Source organism: Ahaetulla prasina, chromosome 6 (assembly GCF_028640845.1).
Source record: "Ahaetulla prasina isolate Xishuangbanna chromosome 6, ASM2864084v1, whole genome shotgun sequence".
In the NCBI taxonomy this organism is placed as follows: domain Eukaryota; kingdom Metazoa; phylum Chordata; class Lepidosauria; order Squamata; family Colubridae; genus Ahaetulla; species Ahaetulla prasina.
Genome location: NC_080544.1, coordinates 37,805,252 through 37,826,660, shown reverse-complemented (window position 1 = coordinate 37,826,660; position 21,409 = coordinate 37,805,252). Strand labels below are relative to the sequence as shown.

At 37.6% G+C, this 21,409-nt stretch overlaps 1 protein-coding gene across 1 annotated transcript in view; it reads left to right on the top strand.

Moving 5' to 3' along the window:
- Window positions 1–11,047, top strand: part of LRRC27 (leucine rich repeat containing 27) — an 84,359-nt gene extending 73,312 nt beyond the window's left edge. Inside the window, exons 11-12 of the mRNA XM_058188210.1 lie at window positions 888–1,014; window positions 10,717–11,047. Coding sequence (XP_058044193.1) covers window positions 888–1,014; window positions 10,717–10,857 — 268 coding nt within the window. The 3' untranslated portion in view covers window positions 10,858–11,047. The remainder of the gene's footprint in view (window positions 1–887; window positions 1,015–10,716) is intronic.
- The last annotated feature ends 10,362 nt before the right edge of the window (window positions 11,048–21,409 follow it).

Genomic DNA, 21,409 nt, shown 5'->3' with positions numbered 1-21,409 from the left:
CATTATTGAATAAGGAAATTCTTCTATCCTATTGCATATACCCAGAAATATTTATTCTATCGTACTCTGTTTTGAAAACTCTTCTCAAAGCCAGCCCTATCATTAAGCTGAATGAGGCAGCTCCCTCAGGCTGATGATTTGAAGGCTAATAAGAAAAGGCTCCAAATTGAACATTAATTAATGATATTGCAATAGTATTTTTACTATGGGGCCAATATGTTCAGCAGATTTTCTGCTTCTAGTGCTAAGAAATTTGATCAGCTGTAGGTATTATGTACCTCCTCAAGGCTACGACCATAATTTGCTGTTTGTCAAATGTTTAGAACCAAACCTGAATGCAGATGGGCTCATCTATATAAATGCATGGTGTTTTACAGTGTTTATTGTCCATGTTGTAGGCTGATGATGTAGGCTTCTCTAGGAGTCTCTCGAGGCTGGGGACAGCAAAAAAGTCACTTCCTGTCCAACCAGAAGTTGGCAAACAGGCAGATTCTGGCCTCCCGAGGGCCTCCGGGGGTGGGTGGGGAAGGCCGTTTTTGCCCTCCCCAGACTCATAGAGAAGCTCTGCAGCCAGGTGAGAGTGATAAACGGGCCTAACGGGCCATCCCGTGCCAGGAGCGGGGGGGGTCACATGTGCAGGGGCAGGGCGCACAGAATTATGGGTGTGGGCAAGCGTGCATGACCCACCCCCCCGCCTCCTTGCACACAATGGCAAAAAGGTTAGCCATCACTGTTCTGGGAGATGGATGGGTGCTAACTTTCTTACATTGTCATATGGCTTTTTAATTGTTGTGTAAGAGTACTTATTAGTTATGTAATTCCTAAGTGGATCTATACATGAAAACGGGACAAATTGGGGAAAAAGTTGATTCTGCTTTTTCTTTCAGAAGTGCAAAATACAGGGAAGTAGAAAATCGCATTAAACAACACACACAATTAATGAAAGAAAAAAGAAAGAAGTTAAGAGCACTACCCAAAGAAGATATGGAAAAAGCAAATCAAGACCTTGAAACTGTAGGTTTGTATTTAGAAAACCAATCAAAGATGTTGACATTGTAGGTTGCATTTATTCCCTTTGAAATATAGGATTGGTTCATATATACCATTCCTAAATGCTGGGATTGAATGATTTGTGCTCTTATTGCTCTCAGCCTTTTGGAGTTTTCCAATCTCCTCTCCTCTTGATCGCAAATTGTAGCATAAATTATGTTGACAGAAGTTTGGTTTGCATATGAATCAAGATTCCAAAGCAGTCCCTAACTCACTCTAGTAAATGCAATCGCAATTTGTAAGATGGAAAGATAGGTTGAGCAACTTATTTCTTCATTTAGGAAAACTAATTGAAATGAGACAAAGAATTTTGATTATGGTGCTTTGCAAATGAATGAATGAAAAAAACATTTCAAGCAGGATTGTTTTTATAAAATGCCAATAGAAATTATGTTTACCTATTACCTATTATATTATTTTATATTAATCTTATATGTTACAAAACCTACGAATACAAGTAGTCCTTGGCTTATGACCACAATTCAGCCCAGAATTTCCATTGCTAAGTCAAACAGTTCTTTAGTGATTTTTGCTCCATTTCACAACCTCTCTTGCCACAATTGCACTGCAGTTATTAAGTTAGTAACACAGTTGGTAAGTGAATCTGGTTTCCCCTTTAATTGTGCTTGTCAGAAGGTCGCAAAAGATTATCACATCACTCAGGGACACTGTAACTATCATAAATACATGCCCATTGCCAGGCATCCGAATTTTGATAATGAGACTACATGGATGCTGCAATGATTATTAACGTGAAAAACGGTCATAAATCACTTTTTTCAATGCTGTTGTAACTTCAAACGGTCACTAAGTGAATAGTTCTAAGTCGAGGGCTGCCGGCATTATGGTTACCTAAAAAAGTCATTTTTAGAGCTGACAGTATACTAGAACCAGAAATATAGAGAAACAGGACTAAAAGTAGTATAAAGCAAGGGTCTCCAACCTTCGCAACTTTAAGCCTGGAGCAAAGCTGGCTGGGGAATTCTGGGAGTTGAAGTCCTCCAGGCTTAAAGTTGCCAAGGTTGGAGACCCCTGACCTATAGTATGTGAAACTCGATATTTCAAAGTATTCAGATGATTCTATATATAAAACTGAACAAAGATCCATTTTACAAAGCGCTTTAAGATTTGTTTCAATTCAAGACTTGGAAGATGGTCTTGTGATTTGCTATTGATATGTGGAAAAAGAGAAAGAAGTAAGTTTCTTCTCACTGCACAATTGGTTGATTTAAAAAAAAATGTTCCTCAGTGTTAAAAAAGGATATGGTACAGATAGCAGTCAACTTATGACTGGAATTGAACCTGGTGTTATGTTTGTAATTCATGATGACCACATGACTGTAACTCGTTTTATGACCTTTTTTGTGACAGCTGTTAAATGAACACCATAGTCTCTAAGTGAACCTGTTTTCCCAAATGGGAATTTTTTGGATAAAACTGGAGGTAAATGCAAAAACCATTAAAAATCACGTTCACCGACTGCAGAATGCGGCAATCACCCATAAACTGTGGCTGGTTGCTAAGCAACCAAAATGCAATGGTGTGACTGCAGGGAGGTGCAGCCATTGTAACTTTGAAAATACCTCTGGGGTGATCTGTCTAAGTGACCAGTCATTAAGCGAGGATTACCCATAGGTGGTTAAAAATGATAATTCCATATAAATATACAATAGTTCCATTACAGTAGTTCCATTATTCCAACAAAGAATGATTATCACCAATTTAGGTAATTAGTCAACTAGTATTATCAACTGACTACTAGCAGTAGGCTAGATTTTTTTTTCAGCCCTGTCAAGAAATGCCAGAGGTAAAACCAATTTTGTCACTAAAATATGGCTCTGCAAATTTAGGATTTTAGCATATCCTAAAAATATACTAAATTTTGATCAAATGCACTTTAATTTGCATATTAAAGAAAGTTTCATTCAAGTAAAATGAAAAGAGTTGAGCTACAATAAAAGCATGACCATTGTTTTTGTTGCTGCAAGACCTCTTAGATTAAGCACATTTGTCAACAACTGAGTTTAACATTTTCATGGCTGTACTGGTAACTAAGGAACTTCATAGTCCAGTATCTTACTGTAATCCAACCTGTTTTTGCTGCAAGAAACTAACTGCACAATCCCAGATATTAAAATGTCCAGTGAGATTTATTTCTAAGAAAGTTGGCATCGGAATATATCATAGTAAAGTAACTTTCCCATATTTGGCTGTGGCACCCATATTCTGAAATTTGCCCCGATAAATATAAATATCCTATCTTCACTACAGTTTAAGCCTATGATGAATTTTATTCGCCATGGAATTTTGGAAACCCATGGTGGTACAATCAAAGCAATAATGGCCATTATTACATGCAGGGTTGTCCTGAACAATTATCCAGGATAGTAGTCTGCACAAAAGTACTCGGCAGGGGGGCGTGGCCATGACCGTGGTGGGGTAAGGACCTTTCCTTCACTTCACAGGGCTTAATAATGAAGATTTATGAGGATTAATGCTGTTTGGAATGCACCGTTATGGATGAAAGTTAATAAATCATGAAGTGGAAGTGTTAATAGCCCAGCAGACTGAATTTAAAACTGGTAGGTCATCTGAAACTGCTTGAATTAAGGAGTTTTTACTGCGTGGGATGACCGAACTGGCAGATATAATGAGTTTGGAATAAACTGCTGTCTTTTGCTTTCCTTATTATAATTATCGTGTTCTGTGTTAAATGCTGAGGCTAAGGAATATCAAAGACTGAATTTGCTAATGAGAAGAATTTTAATTGAAGAGATCGATCTTTTGTGCTGGACTGACTGGCTGACTGGCTGAAGAAGCTTTTATTAGGTGGATAATTTTTTCTTAATTATCTTTCTTTTGAGAGGAAATTAATAGCTTGTTTATATTACAGAAAACAAAAAAAGGACTTTGTTTTGAAGTTCAAGCTGGTTTGTTTGTTTTTTTCTCTGCCGACGTGGAGAAAAAATGGCGCTGATTAAGCTGTGAGGTAATTGTGTTTCTTTGTGGAGTGAATATGACTCATAAGTTACTGATAAGCTACTAACGAGTGCAAATAAGCCGTTTCGCTCAATTAAAGATTGTCGCCCCTTGATCTTCATCAAGACCCTCTGTAAAATTGGTTTGACTGCTGTCCTTTGATCTTCACTAAGACTCTTTGAAAAATTGGAATCCCAGTTTGAGAAATTTTTTGGTTTTTTTTTTTTTCAAAATGACTCAACAACTTTCAGAAACGCAGCAAATTGCTGCAGCTTTAAATAAAATTGGGGAAAAAATAGCAGCACTATCAGAGCGTATAGATAATTTGACATTTAAACTGACATCCGAAGTGCAAAATTTAAAGCAAGATATGAATGATAACTTTGCTACACAAAAGAGGAAATGACAATGATTAAAGATGAAATGGAGCAGCTGCATGTGCATGAGGCAAAAGTAGATCGGCAAATTGGCAAAATATTTTATAAAATGAGCAGCAAGATAAGAGAATTTGTCTTTTGGAAGAAGAGATGAGGAAATATAATTTTGTTATTAGAGGAATCTCGAAGAAAGGAAGATAAATTGAAACAGCGGGTTTTGAAATGGATTAATGATTTGGATACGCAACTTACGTTCACAATAGCAGACCTGGCAAGCGTTTTAGAATTGGATATAGAAGGCAAAATGGTTCTAACAGGAATGTGCTTGTCAGGTTCGCAAATCTTGGTGATAAGTTGGAAGTTATGGCCAAGTTAAGAGAGTTGGGAGATGCTTTGAAGTTTGAAGGGAAGACTATTCAAGTCTTCCCGGATATATCAAGAGAAGAAAGGGCATGGAGATTTTTTAAAACCAATTACAAAAGTTTTGAGAGATAATGGAATTAAATACAATTGGAGGCCACCACAACAATTGAAATTTTTTATAAAGGAAGGATGCGTACAATCACCCCAGATATAGATGCATTATTATATTTACGGAGCTTGGACTGATTGAGATGGAGGATTTAATGGAGATAAAAGATCAAATGCTTCAGATGGGTGGAACATACGTGGAAACATCAATCTCAGAAGAAGAAAAAGGGGCTATTGGAGGCAAGACTCTAAAGGGTTAAAGAGGAAAGAAATATCACCTGTGTTGGTTGAACAGAAGAAGAGTCGTGAGGATACAGTAGGAGAAGAAGCAGATAAGAGTCTTGGAAAATATGAAGCTGAATGCGGTCATCGCTATCTTTTTTTTGAGTGATGAATTTAAATAGACAGCCGAAAGAAGTGCCCGGGCATTGGCACGTCCCTCTCCCCATTCTCTTTATAGAGGCGAAACCGATGAGGATGTGGGGAAGAAGATTGTTTGTATTTTATTGTTTGTTTTGTTTTGTTTTTTCTGTTTTCTTATTGTTGTTTATATGGTAGTTTAATGTCGGGTGGTGGGGGCACAGAAAGGAAGATGCGGGATAGGATTAAAAATTTATATTTTAAATGGGAGTTATAAAAATAATGTCATGGAATGTGAAGGGTACAGGAATCAGATTAAAAGAAGAAGATTGGAGCTTAAGATTAAAAGGGATTTACCAGACATTTTATTTTTACAAGAAACCCATCAGAAATCTGAAGATTCAAATAGAATGTATATAAAAGGTATGCAAATATATGAAAAAGCATTTGGAACTTCAAAAGCTAGAGGAGTTGCAACACTGATATCAGATAGGGTGTACTTTGAAAACATAAGGTAATTTTGGATGAAGATGGAAGATATGTAATAATTGTTGGAAATCTTAATGAGGAAAAAGTGACACTTGTTAATTTATATTTACCGAATGAAAACAAAGAGAATTTCTTGAAAAATAACAAAATTTTGGAGAATGAAAGTGTAGGAAAGTAGTTGTGGCTGGGGATTTTAATTTAATCAGAGATAAAATAGACAGTACTAATCCCACCCGCTGTGGAGGAGCAAATAAAATGGGGATTTTAAATATGTGGATGCTTCGAAACGGCGTGGTTGATGTGTGGAGAGAGGTTAAAGGAATTGAGAGAGTATACACTTTTTTTTCTAAGATATATAATACATATTCTAGAATTGATTATATTTTTCTTTCTAAAGATTTGTTGAATAATGTGGATAAGGTAGATGTGGGAATTTAAAGATTCTGATCATGCAGAAGTTATGGTGGACTTAGATTTTAATTTTGAGAAAAAAGAAGCTATTGGAGATATGACGAGAAATTGTATAAAATGAAAAGGATAAAAATGGATACTTAAAAATTGGAGGAAAGTTGGAGATTAAATGATAACGGGAGGTTAAATTTGAAATTGTTTGGGATGCGATGAAAGCGGTGTTTAGAGGAGAGTATTAAATTATCAAGTAGGAAATATAAAAATTATAAAATTAAAATGGAAAGAGATAAAAATCAGATTAAAGAATTGGAAAATCAATTTCTGCTTACTAAAGAAAAAAAATTCTTCAGGAGCTTAATATGTTAAGAAATAAAATGATAGAAGAAGATACAGAGTTAGTAAAAAGAAATTTGAGATTTTAAATAGGAATTTTTGAATTTAGTAATAGAAATTCTAAATTATTGGCAAAGATGGCGAAAGATAAAAGAGAGAAGAGAGAAATTGGAGTTTTGATAGATGATAGAGGTATAAGATGTTATAAAAAATTAGAGAAATGTGAAGTGGTTAGAAACTTTTTTCAGAATCTATATTCAAAGAAACCAATTAATCGGGGAAAATTGCAAAGCTATTTAGAAAAGTATGTGGTGAAAATTGATCAAACATATAAGGAATTGATGGAAGAAGATATAACACAAGATGAGATTAATGGAATAATACAAAAATTAAAATTAGGGAAAGCTCCAGGTGAGGATGGATTACCTGTTGAGTTTTATAAAGAATTTAAAGAATTAATAATACCAAGACTGCAAAAATTATTCAATGGAATATTACATGGTGGGAAGTACCTTCGTCATGGAATAGAACGGAGATATCGCTAATTCCTAAACCAGATAAAGATTTAGAAAGGATTGAGTCCTATCGGCCCATTTCTTTAATTAATCAGGATGCAAAGATATTTACTGCTATTATAAGTAATAGATTAAATAGATTTATAGATAGATATATAAGTTATAATCAAGTAGGTTTGTGAAGGGTAGATACATGAGTGATATTGTTAGAAGAGTATTAAATATTATAGATGTAGCTGAATATAATGGTGATAAAATTGGTATAGTATCATTGGATATTTTTAAAGCTTTTGATTCTGTACAATGGGAAACAATTAAAGTAATTGTGGAGGCTTTAGGCTTTGGTAATAAGTTTATACATGTTATTTCAAAATTGTACCAAAAGAGCAGTGCAAGAGTGAAGGTGAATGGAATATTAACTGAAGAGATAAAATTAGAAGCTGGTACGAGACAAGGATGTCCCTGTCCCCAACATTATTTTTATTGGCTATGGAAATATTGACAAAATGATAGAAAAGATGAAGAATTAGAAGGATATAAGGGTATAAGATAAATTTGTATGGATGATACTTTAATTATTTTGAAAAATGTAGAGAAAGATTTGAAAAGATATATAAGCATTTGATAGAATTTGAAGAAATGACAGGATTGAAAGTAAATTGGTCAAAGTCAGAATTATTGATGGATAGTAATGGTAATGAGTCTGAGAATATGCAAGAGCAATTTGGGATAAGGATTAAAACACATTGAAATATTTGGGTATAGTGCTTTCACTTAAGGTTAAAGAATTGAAAAACTTAATTATGATGTGGTGATTAACGAAATTGAGAAGAAGATAGATAAATATAAAATTTTAAAGTTGTCTTGGTTTGGTAGAATTGCAATGTGTAAGATGATGTTGCTGCCCAAGTTCAACTTTTTATTCGAGATGCTACCACTAAATCTGACAGAGAAAGATATTGAAGGATATCAGAAAAACTGGATAAATTTTGCAATGGTGGCAAAAGACCCAGATTAGTGAAGAAAATGTGGTATCAAAATCAAAAGGAAGGTGGATTAGGAATCCCCAAATTATTTAATTATTACTGTGCGTATGGTATCCGGATAGTGGTAAAAATACTTAAAGGTGAAGATAATTATTGGAGAGATTTAGAGTTAAGGGATATAGAAATTTGGATCAAGGTGGTTTTAGATAAAGCAAATTTAAAATGTGTAAGTAGAAGTTATTGGTTAAAGGGATTAAGTAAAAATGTGGAACAAATTTGTTAAAATTTTAATTCGGATATAATCTTTTGGGGAGACAACTGGAATTTGGCGATTAAAATAATATAAAACGTAATGAAGTGATTAAAGAGGAAAATATAGAAATTATTAAAGATTGGATAAAAGTTATGGAAATGAAAGGAGGAATAAAGAAATTATTGAAAAATTAGGGTTAAGTTGGTTTGAAAAATACAGATAGAAAATGGACAAAAAACTAAAGGAAAATTATTCGATAAATAGATGTGAAACTGAATTTGAATATTTAGTATCTCGGATTATGAAAGATGAAATTGGGCTAAAGGGACTCGTTAGTAGGGTTTATAAGATTATAAATTCTGATGAAAAATTACAAAGAGTGATGAGGACAAATTGGGAAAAAGATCTTAATATTGAAATACCAGAATCAGATTGGAATGTGAATTGGAAGAGTAGAATTATGAGAACTTTATCTATAAGGATTAAAGAGCACAATTATAAAGTTGTTTGGAAATGGTATTTGACTCCAGTAAGATTGTCACAAATGGATAAAAAACTAGTAAAAATGTTGGAGATGTGAGATGGAATTGGGGACTTATGAACATATGTGGTATAATTGTGATAAGGTTAATAAGTTTTGGCAACAATTGGAGAAAATGATATTTGAAATGATGGGGAAAGTAATAACATTGAGAGTGGAAACTATATTATTGTTGGTAATTAAGGAAATAGAATTAACAAAATATGAAAAAGAATTGATTAGAATTATGATTATAATAGGTAGAATTATAATAGCTAGATATTGGAAACTAGATGTGATTTTTAGAATAGAAGAGTGGAATTCTGAAATGTGGAAATTAGCTTTAAATGATAAAATGACATGTGATATTAAAATTAGAAGTGGTGTGTATAAAGAAGATATTTTCTGGAAGACTTGGAAACCATTTGTGGACTTTGCGCTTGGAACATTGGACGCTTCAGTACCTGTACCTCGAGAACGTGGATTTTGGCAATCATGAGGATATATCCGAAGACCCAAATCTTCCTTTTATGTATAGCACAAGGGTGTAATAATGTATTTTCTTTTTGTTTGTTTGTTGCAAAAAAATAATAAAAAAATTAAAAAATTTTAAAAAAAAAAAAAAACAAAAGTACTCGGCAACGTCCTGATGGTACTTTGATGGTACCTCTCTTCTGCCTTGGCAATGAAACAGAATAGGACTTTTGGCCACACTGAGAGTTCAGAGCAGAGAGGAGATGGGCCGGGAAAGTCTCCTTTAGTTCCAGTCCTAAGCAGCAGAAGATTCATTGGTCATCTTCAATCTAATAAGATCAATGAATTGACACCAAAGGAGCTAGTCTTCATTGCTTCCCACTCTCTCTCTCCTGAAATCCACAACAACAGAAACAGGGAAGAAGAGATCTTGTCACCTCTTTTTCCCCCCTCTGCCTGCCATTGAGGACTTTGAAACGGGAAGAAAACAGGAGGTGAAATAGGCATTCTCACTCTTTCCTGTGGGACTGCAAGCTTTACAGCCATCTCTCTTTGCTGCCTTGTGAATTCAGAGGAAGTGTTCCTGTCCTTATAAACACACTTGGAGGAATCCAGAGAGCAGAGGCCTCTTCTGGCAGCTTAAAATATATTGCAGCTTTAAAAAAAGCTACAATATCCTGAAATCTGGGATGGGGCAGGGAGGTATCGAGAGGGTCCAAAGCTAATTCCACCATGGCAGATATGTTTAAAATACACCTCCAGTATAGATTTGACATTGCAGCATTGAAGACAGCTGGGAGGTGCACGGCCCTGTCCTGCAGGGAAGCCCACACAGTACTGCACCTCTTTTTTACACCTCAGTTTTAGGGCCGCAGAGCCAAAGTCACGTCCAGTGGTATGCCGGGGTCAATTCTTCTATCCAACTGAAAATCAATCAGTGGCTAGAGACCCAGAGAATGCAGGAATATCTGAGTTGGCATGCTTGTGCCAACAGAGAAGTGGAAATACATTATAATTAGAGCTGAAGGAGAAATAACAGGTGGAGGCTACTTTTGTGGTGGGTCAGGATGGGTTGGGCACATCATTGTGTATTCATGTTCTTGACAGTTAGTGGTTTTCTTCATGTCGGGGCAAGTAGGAAGTGTGGGGCAGCTCTTAATTTTTGCATTTTATTATTTCTTCACCCTAGACTAGAGACACACTGCATTCCATTCCATAAGATCTAGATACACAGTAGTTTAAGTAAGTAGAAGAATAGATATTGGCAACAATACTGAGCAGAATTCCTAATTGAAGCTTTCTTGGCCAAAGGCAATTCAGGGTCCATTATTTCACACTGACATGAGAATGGCAGAGAGCCAAGTTTATCTAGCCAAGTTTGCAACTGCATAGTATTGTTTGAGGCACAACTGAAAATAAGATGGTCATGTTATGTTAATTTGATCATTAGGTGCCGTGTACGTGTTGTTTATTCATATCTGAATCTTTGCCACCACAGGTTGAGCATTTAGAGGAGGAGCTTGCTGAATTGAAGAAGGACCTTCACAAGGAGTATCGTTTCACCGCTTTTACAGGCGAGCTGCTTCCTACAGCAAATAATCTCCTGCCCACAAATATATTTTCTAAAATGACATTTTAAGTGGATGAAAGACTATCTCTCAAGCAGCAGCCTCTCAGTTGTTTTTCAGGGGAATCTGTTTTTTAAAAAGACTTTATAAAACTACATATTCCCTCTTTATTGTTGATTATGTTTTTACTTCATAAAGTTAGAATTGAATATATGTCCTAAATCTTTGGAATACCTTATACCGTAGTAATTGTAGTGTGGGATTAAGGACAGTGGGGTTGCATTTTGTTTTGTTTTTTTCTATCTTCTCAGAATTCTTTTGGGAAGGTATGTTTTATAATTTAATATGTATTAACTAGTCTTAGCAGAAGTAGAAAAGCTTTTTATGTAATTGCCTATTGTGCTAATTCTGGTATAGTAACCCCAGGAATCAAATAACAGCCCTTCTTGATGAAGATTTTTGGGAATGGGAGGTGATCAACTTGGCATTTTATCACTCCTAAACCAATGGATCTCTCCCCCCCCCAAAAAAAAACTTGATTGAGAGGATTTAGAGTGATATTTCGCTCATTAGCATCTGTGTGCCTTAGCTGAGAGGCCTATTTTCCAGGTTAAGATAATGTTTGGCTTCAAAGTTTTTAACCATATATCAGATTTTATTTTTGTGCCCTCAAAAGTGATAAAACCTGTCTCTGAACTCGGATCCTCAAGGATTTTGTTATTACAGAAATGTCAAGGCTGATAGAAAGCTACACATTGAACTTGAGGAGCTACGGCTAGAAAACAAATCCCCCTGAAGCAATTATTCATCAAATGCATTTTATCATATTAAGCAAATAATTTTAACCAAGAACCTTTGCTAGTGTCTCCATGTGTGATGTTTGGAATCATTTAAGGAATGCAGATATTTTACTTAAATACCAAGAAATCAGTAGCAAAGTGGTCAAGAGTAAAGAGACTGCTCTGATCTTTATGTATTTCTTTAATTGATTTATGTAACCACCCACTCATCATATAACTCAGCCTCCTTAGATTTAAACAATCTGTTAAAGACAGGATGTGACTGTACCAGCTGTATTTCTCTTGATACAATAAACAGCTGATGTTTCTCCTCTGTTTCCGAGTCCTGTCTCTGATTAGTGTTTGGCTTGGGGCAAAATAACATTTTCAGATGAAATGCACTTTCTAGCAGGCTTGCATTATGGTGGGACTAATACTAGCCATCTCTGATTGTATTCTGTCTACATAATGAAAAGGAGAGATAACGTTGAATTTCCAGGGGGAAGAACTTTTTTTAATGCTCAGAATAGCTGGAGGCAGCAGGAACAGGAATTAGGCTTTATTCATAACTCCAGAAAAATGTATGATTAGCACTGACTAGCCATCTTCAAAATGAAGCTAACATGGCTTGTTCAGTTTCACTGCTTTATTGCAGAGCCTTCCTGGACTGTCCTTGTTCCACACTCAGTTTGTGAGTGTTTGTACTTAAATGGTGCTCTATTTCCCACCATACACCTCATATCTCAACACACACATATGAGATGTTACTCATTTCATCCATCATCTGCTGTTTCAGTCTTCTCTCCTGTGTGAGCAGTGTTGTCGGCGGTGTTGCTGAAGCAGAAATTTTGAAGAATGAATCTTCTGTTCAAAATGCACTCCCAAAATGCAGCAGGGCTGGCCTACCTCAATTTGGAGTCACTTACATAATCAGTATAACTGATACAGGATATGTATCATAAAACTGTTACCCACCATGTAAAATTACTTAATTACTCAACTGATTATAAAACATTTCCGAGATCATTTAAAGTGTAAGGAGGGAGGGCTGCAGTAGAAGAGGTGATAATGTTAAGCAGGGGGCCTGCGTCATTTCTGTGAATTGGGTTGAACGTTTGGTTTTTGTCTAGATTTTAGGAAAATTTATTATTTATTTATTTATTATTCAAATTTTTATACCGCCCTATCTCCCGAAGGACTCAAGGCGGTTTACAGCCTTATAAAAACATAGAAAACATAAGAATAAATACAAGATTAAAACAACATTTTAATAAATAAATCTTTCTTCCTTGGTTTAAAAATGCCACCACTGATTTTGGCAGTCATGATTATAGGATGAGGAGGTTACCAAAAATGCATGTGGTCTGGGGACCCAGGTTGATCATCCCATCCCCATATCTCATCAGAAGATAAAGTACCAGATCCTTCAATAGAAACATAAAGCATAAATTGATTAGTGACTATTACCATTAAGACCTAACTTGGTTTAGCAATGCCAAAATCCTTATCATATGTGTCCAGCCTTTTATTTAAAGGAAACGCTATACAAAATAGGGACCATCACCTCCGTCCTAGGTAGTTCAAAATTCTCTGATATACAGAGGTCAGAGCAATTATGCGACAACAGAAATAAGGAATTCTATAGCTCCTTCATTTTGGGCTTATGAGCGCCAGTCTGAGCATTTTCCTCATACATACAATGGCAGGCAGTTTATTTATTTAGAAAATTTATATAACCACTAACTCACTCACAGCATCTCTAGGCTCTTAAAAACAATAAAAACACTGTATAGAAAAAATTAAAAATTAAAAAAACAATTAGCCAATCAAATAAGACCAATCTGATTTCATCTGGAAGCAAATCAGCAACCAATGCAGCTCCTGCAGGAGAGGTCACAGATGTGGACACTAAGGTCTGCACAAAACCATGCAAACTGCTGCATTTTGAATTAACTGGCACTTCCAGATGCTTTTCAAGGGCAGCCTCATGTAGAGCCCATTGCAATAGTCAAGTCTGCACACGATCACATAGAATCTACTAGAGGATTAATTCTATATTAACTTTGCTATCGAAATCTCAGCGTTCTTATTACTTATTATATTTATATGCCACTACTATCCCAAGAGACTCTTGGCAGTCCATATTAAAAAATTATGTAATTACCATTTGTAATCTTCCTAGCCATCTTCCAACAAGCAAAGTTAATGGGGGAACAGCTGAATGGTTCATTTAACAGCTGCAATGATTCACTTAATAATTATGGCAAAAAAAACCATCGTAAAATGGGACACAACTCACATAACAACCGCCCTTGCTTAGCAATGGAAATTTGGGGCTCAATTGTGGTCGTAAGTCAAGGACTTTCTTTTTGTGTAATACTTTGTGAGAATAACCTTGAGAGACAGGAGGAAGAGCTGCAGGCTAGACCAGGGGTCACCAACCTTTCGGACCTCAGGGACCACTAGATTCATAATTTTAAATCCTGTGGACCACTAATATGATTTTTTAAAAAAGATAAATAGTATTTAGTGCAATATAAAAATACAAATTATTTTTCTATGGACCACCAAAATTTTCTCGCGGACCACCAGTGGTCCACAGACCACTGGTTGGTGACCACTGGGCTAGACAATAGTCTAGTAAGAGAAAGTCCAAAGCTTCAATAGGAGATCAAGCATCTTGAAATTGACCTTCCTAATTCTTGGGGAGGTAACACAGGGGAGGTGGAAGTGCTTTTAGATTTGCAAGATTCGGTAAATGTAACCTTACAATAAATACTGTATTAATATTCTTGCTTTTGGTTTCCTTGTCTGCACTACCTAGACAATATTATTATTATTATTATTATTATTATTATTATTATTATTATTATTATTATTATTATTATTATTATTATTATTATTATTATTATTTATTTGATTTTTATACCGCCCTTCTCCCGAAGGACTCAGGGCGGTGTACAGGCAGAATAAAACAAACAATACAAAATACAATTTAAAATGCAATTTAAAAAACTTATTTAAATTAGCCTGAAAATTTAAAAATTTACCATACACTAAAAACCCCATTTAAAATTAATAAAATTTGACATTTAAAATTCAATTCAAGCCAGCCCCGCGCGGATAAAAAGGTGTGTCTTCAGTTCGCGGCGGAAAGTCCGAAGGTCAGGTATTTGGCGTAAACCTGGGGGAAGCTCGTTCCAGAGTGTGGGAGCCCCCACAGAGAAGGCCCTTCCCCTGGGGGCCGCCAGCCAACATTGTTTGGCGGACGGCACCCTGAGAAGTCCCTCTCTGTGAGAGCGTACGGGTCGGTGGGAGACATGTGGTAACAGCAGGCGGTCCCGTAGGTACCCAGGCCCTAAGCCATGGAGCGCTTTAAAGGTTGTAACCAACACCTTAAAGTGCACTCAAAAGGCCACAGGCAGCCAGTGCAGTCTGCGCAGGAGCGGTGTTACATGGGAGCTACGCGTAGCTCCCTCTATCACCCGCGCAGCTGCATTCTGGACTAACTGAAGCCTCCGAGTGCACTTCAGGGGGAGCCCCATGTAGAGAGCATTACAATAATCCAAGCGAGAGGTAACGAGCGCATGAGTGACTGTGCACAAGGCATCCCGATCAAGGAAGGGGCGCAACTGCCGAACCAGGCGGACCTGGTGGAAGGCCCTCCTGGAGACGGCCGTCAAATGATCTTCAAACGACAGCCGATCATCCAGGAGGACACCTAAGTTGCGCACCCTGTCCTTTGGGGCCAGTAACTCACCTCCAACAGTCAACCGCGGCTGCAGTTGACTGAATCGGGATGCCGGCATCCACAGCCACTCCGTCTTGGAGGGATTAAGCTTGAGCCTGTTTCTCCCCATCCAGACCCGTACGGCTTCCAAACACCGGGACAGCACTTCAACAACTTCATTGGGGTGGCCCGGGGTGGAAAAGTACAGCTGGGTGTCATCAGCGTACTGTTGGTATCTCACCCCGAAGCCACTGATGATCTCACCCAACGGCTTCATGTAGATGTTGAACAGCAGGGGCGAGAGAATCGACCCCTGCGGGACCCCACAAGTGAGGCACCTCGCGGCCGACCTCTGCCCCCCTGTCAACACCGTCTGCGACCGGTCGGAGAGATAGGAGGAGAACCACCGATGCACGGTGCCTCCCACTCCCAATCCCCCCAACCGGCGCAGCAAGATACCATGGTCGATGGTATCAAATATATCAATAGCCATCAATTTATGAAACCCCACCCAAGAAAGCTTTGTGCCCCAATGGCCTCCAGAATAATTCAATTTCTCAGCTGTTTCTAGAAAGCAGTTAAAAGAGCTAGGCTAATTCCTACTGGCAGGCTGTTTCAAAAACCTGGCATCGCTACATAAAAGAAGCATCTCTTGAGCATCTCTCTCTCTCACACACACACACAAACACACACGCACACACACAATCTACCAAAAGTGGTAGGTTGGTAGCCATGCATTTTCCCAGCAAGATTGGTCAGGTTGATTCTAGTGGGAGAATGTGGTCCTGAAGATAACTTTGTGCCAAGCTTTTGTATTTCCGTCCCGCTTTCTGGTATTCCTAACAAAGCCACCCCAAATCTGGTTGAGTTTAATTCCCAAGTCCATATTGACCGGAAAATTAGTGGACTTGAAATCCTCCAATTGGGAGAGTACTAGGTTGATGAAAACTGCCTTAAGAGTTAGGAGCAAATGTTAAGATCTAAGCCTATTCTTCATCATCAACATCAGAACCATTTCTCAGTTATTTGGTCTTCTATACAACCTTCAGCTGACTCATATCAACCTTATAGTAAAGAACTGGAAAATAATAACAAAGGAAGACTGAGCAGTCTGAAGGATTTGTAGGGACAAGGCTGAAATACTCCCTGGGAGACCTTCATAAGAACACCAATTAGAAGTAAAGCTGGAAAAACCAAAGCATCCAGGAAAGAGTTGTGAAGGTCTACCCAATATATGTATCATTTAAAGATGGTGCAGATGGAATATTCCATATTCCATTACTTGCTTTCTTCTCTGTCCATGGATTTTTTTTCTGATGAGATAGGAAATTTCCCCAAATAATTAGCTAGATCATAGGAATTGTTCCAAAATGAGCAAAAGTTCTTTAGAAAATATCAGTATGGTGCTCTTTAGATATATTGCATTACCAGTCACTAATTTCGTGACCATGAGGCTTAGACTTGAGGTGAGAGGCAGTCCAATATATCTGAAATATATTGTACAATTGCTACATTTCAACAGAGGTTCCTTTGCAACATTTTTTTCTTTCCATTGCAACTTTGCTCCGATGACATTTTCATATGGCCCATTCAAGTGAATCTGTAATGATTTGTTTTAAATGATCTTTTGGTAGCCTCTGACAATTATTTGTCATATTTCTTGCTCTTTTAGATCTTTTCACATACGGGACTACCAAACTTTGAGGTCTCACGTTAATTTAGAAGAACCATGGTGGCGCAATGGATAGAATGCAGTATTGCAGGCTAACTCTGCTGACTGCCAGCAGTTCAATCCTGACTGGCTCAAGATTGACTCAGCCTTCCATCCTTCTGTGGTCAGTAAAATGAAGACCCAAATTGTTGGGGGAAATATACTGACTTTGTATACCGCTTAGAGAGGGCTGTAAAGCACTATGAAGCAGGATATAAATCTAAGCTCTATTGCTATTTATTCAATTTGTATGCTTCCCAGGCTTTACCCTAACCCTGGCCAGCTCATGACCAAAAAAAAAAAAATTAACCAACCCAAGGACAAAAATTGCTACAAAATAATTTCCTTTGGTGCTAGTGCCACAGCACTGATTTCACTCTTAGCTCTTGGATCTACTATTTTTGCTGATTGGAATTTCTATTCCTTCTTTGTTTCCTGTTGGTACTCCTCAAGATTTCATTCACCCTTTTACTCTTTATACTCAGCCCCTTGGTTCTTGAATTTCAACTTTTCCATTTCAGTATCAAATTTATGCCAGCAACACCATGGTACATACTTTATCTGTAGCTCTTTGTCAGATTGCCTTGCAGGGATCTCAATTTCAGTATTATCACACCACCTAAAGTTCAACATGGACCAAGTAGAAATTGGTTTTTTTTCACCCAGCTTCTCCTGCCTCTTTATTGGCTATTTCTCCCTTTTATTTGCAAAATATCAGCTGTTTATATCTTAAGTGGTTACCGGAGGGCTTGTGTGGAAAATAAATTCACTACGAATCCATTCATGACATGGTAGGGGTATTGCAATTTCCAGTTTAGGAAGGCATTCAGTTCAGCCAGTTCTGAGATGGAAAACCAAGTAATTCATGACCAGATTATTTTACAGCTGAATAATTTAAGCATTTCATTCTCTTGGCTTCCTCAATAGTTTCTCATTCAAATCCAAAACAATGTTACAAAACTTGTTTAAAACTTCCCAGTTTTCCCCAAAGTTCCGTTTAGATGCAATCTCTTCCACTGACTTCCAATCAAACCACATTATCAATTTATATCGTAAACTGACGAGAATTGTTGGACACAAGATGGGCGGCAAATTTTCATAATAAATAAAAATAAATAACTCAATTTAGACTCCTTGTTTTGGTATTCTATCCTCTTCAAACATCCCAAAACATGGGGTCTTTGGTGTTCTCTGAGCTTGGTTATTTTTTTTCAGTTGCTTCATTACCAAACTAGGTAATATCATCAGTGCCAGAAGGAAGTGGAGTTTGCTCTTTTTTTCATATAGGTCAGTGTTAACCTTGTCAGTGTTCTTGGTGGTTCGTTGCTTAGACTGTTGTTTACTGTTAGCTTGTTTGTCTGAGTTGGTAGTTCCTTAATTGGGGTATTGTTTACTTCTTGGTCTAGTATTGGTCTAGTATTAATCTAGGTGTTAAACTCTGCTTTTCTGGGTGTTGATTGCTTGGTGGGGAGGTGTTTGGTTTTTTTTGATTTCTGAGGGGTCCTTGGTGCTCTCTGAGCTTGGTTGTTTTCTTGCAGACATTTCATTACCCAAACCAGTTCCCCATTAAGGCAGCAGTTATGAACGGGCATAACTCTGTAGATGCAGATGTGCCACGTTTGCTGAGAAAGATGGGAAAGTAATAAAGTAGAATGGAGTCTCACTTTGATCCGGTGTTTCCTAATCTTGGCAACTTGGCAACATCTGGACTTCAACTCCCAGAATCCCCTAGCCAGCCATGCTAGGTGGCAGTATTTTAATTTCCCATGTTGGCTGGGAAATTCTGGAAGTTAAAGTCCAGATGTCTTAAAGTTGTCTAGACTGAGAAACATTTCTTTGATCTATAATTTAGCTTCAGTTAATTACATTTTGTAACCAGTGGTGATGCTAAGACTGATTAGTATGCTCAGGTCCAAAGAACCTCCAGGGACCTGAATTTCATTTGGCTTTTCTAAGAAGTCCTATTAGTATGACCATCTTATTGCTCTATTAAAATGGACAGAAGTAAAAAGTTGCTATTGCCTGGTTTAAAAAGGCTGGCAATGTGTAATAAGAAATAATTTTGGAAGAGTTGACTCCCTCAAGTCAGGCTACTCATTACCTTTTACTATTTTAGAAACCAGGTTAAAATCATCCTCTTCTGCAGGGCACTGGGGGAGTGAAAGTTTAATGGAAGACAGCAGTATTTTGGGGAGGGGGAATATTGTGATGTATGATGGATTTTTATGAATATTTTATTTATTAAATAGATTTATATGATCACCCAACTCACACACGGGGACTTGGGGCAGGGTACAGCATTAAAAATCATCAACAATATAGAATCCACAGAGAACCCTTCTTCCAGCAGCAATGAACACAAGCATATCAGCCACTTGATCAACTTAGGGTTCCCAGCCCCACTGACAGAACCATGCCTTCAGCGCCTTCCAGAAAAGGAACAAGGATAGGCCAACTTTGTTTCTAGAGGTGGGTGATGTTTTAAGAGGAAGGAGCCATTACAGAGAAGGCCTTTCTTTTAGGTCCCATCAGGTATACTTCAGAGGGGGGTTTCAGCAGGTTCTGACCAGTTCTGGAGAACCGGTAGTAAAAATTCTGACTGGCCCCGCCCCCATCTATTCTCTGTTTCCCAAGTCCCTGCTGATCAGGAGGAAATGGGGATTTTGCAGTAACCTTCCCCTGGATTGGGGAGGGAATCAAGATTTTACAGGATCCTTCCCCTGCCATGCCCACCAAGACACGCACACAAAACCAGTAGTAAAAAAATTTGAAACCCACCACTGGTGTACTTCCTTAATAGACGGGACCCACAACATATTCTGCCTTTCCACTCTGATGGCTGGACAGATGTATATTTTAATGCATGCTGGTTGGAACGGCTTGGTTAGGTGGTGTAGGAATTTAGCACCACCCCCCTCCTAGAAGAATGAAATATTTTAGAAAATATTTAAAAGGCAGAATATATTTCCCTGGATGAGAAATGGAGAAACATGTTTTAAAGACAAAGCAGCTTCCTGACTCCCCCCCACCTTTGTCAATGGGTCAGAGGTAGAAACTCATTCTCCCCACCTTTGTCAATGGGCCATCATCATCTGCAACACAATATTGATCATCAATTGTGTTGTAAATGTTGTACCTTGATGAACGTATCTTTTCTTTTATGTAACACTGAGAGCATATGCACCAAGACAAATTCCTTGTGTGTCCAATCACACTTGGCCAATAAAATTCTATTCTATAGGACTCATCTAGCAACAGAAACTCACCACATGGCAAGGCTCAAGCAAGCTTGAGAGACAACCTACAACGTTAGCTAGACCACCTGGGAGTTTGACAACCAATCAGGATACTCTTCCTGTGCCCCAGAAAGTTCAAAGCTCAGAAAAAGCATAAAGACAGGGAGCACCCAGGATCTCAGCCCCTTTTCTGTTCAGGAACTCAAGCCATGTGATCCTGACCACCATTAAACCATCTTTCCAAGCAGTTCCCATGTTTCCAGTGTCTTTGTCCCCACTTGGAACTGAACCCAGATGGATATTTCTTCCAACAGTGGGAAGGAAGGAAGGAAGGAAGGAAGGAAGGAAGGAAGGAAGGAAGGAAGGAAAAGAAAGAAAGAAAGAGAGAGAGAAAGAGAGAACAGAAGGTGGGAACTGGGAAGCAAAGGAAGATGGGGGCATGGAAGATGGAACTGTAATTTTGATTAGGAGAGGGCCATCTAAACTAAAGCAGTGCTTCCCTTTTTTTCTTTTTGACACAAGAAATACAGTATATTCAAAATAATACGGATGATATGCATCACAGGAAAGCCAATCAGGAAATAATTGATTTCTGGTAAACCCTTTTAAAATACTGTTTGATTGTTATGCGTAGTATAACAAAGCCCGGTCCCAAACAAATGGACACAATAATGTTTATACTTCCCTGCTAATCTATGATGCCTCTGAAATTTTCCTATAAAAGAGAAGCCTATCAGAAATTAAGGCGATGCACTTCCCTTCCTAGTTATTGAAAGGAGGGTTTAGATAAGAGGGGGGAAGGAGTTGAAAAAAAAATATCAGAGGAAGAAGCAGAAAAAAACAGGAGAAGTGAAGCTCAGGAGTGGTATATCTAGTGGGGATTTGACACTAAGTTGTATATCTTCTCTTGGCATATCCTGCTTATCTCCATTTATATTCTAACTGAACATCCATAAATCAGCCTAATATTTTTACTTGCTTGAAAGTCACTCAGAATCCTGGAAGATCTCATTGTTCAGAAATGGGTGGAACGTACCACAACATTTATGGTTGAAATGCTAGTTAAAGCAGAATAATAATTTTAATTTCAATAGATGAAGACTACAGTACTGCTTGTTTAGTTTCCTCCCTGCATTCCTGCTTAAGCTCATTGATTCTGTGGCTGAG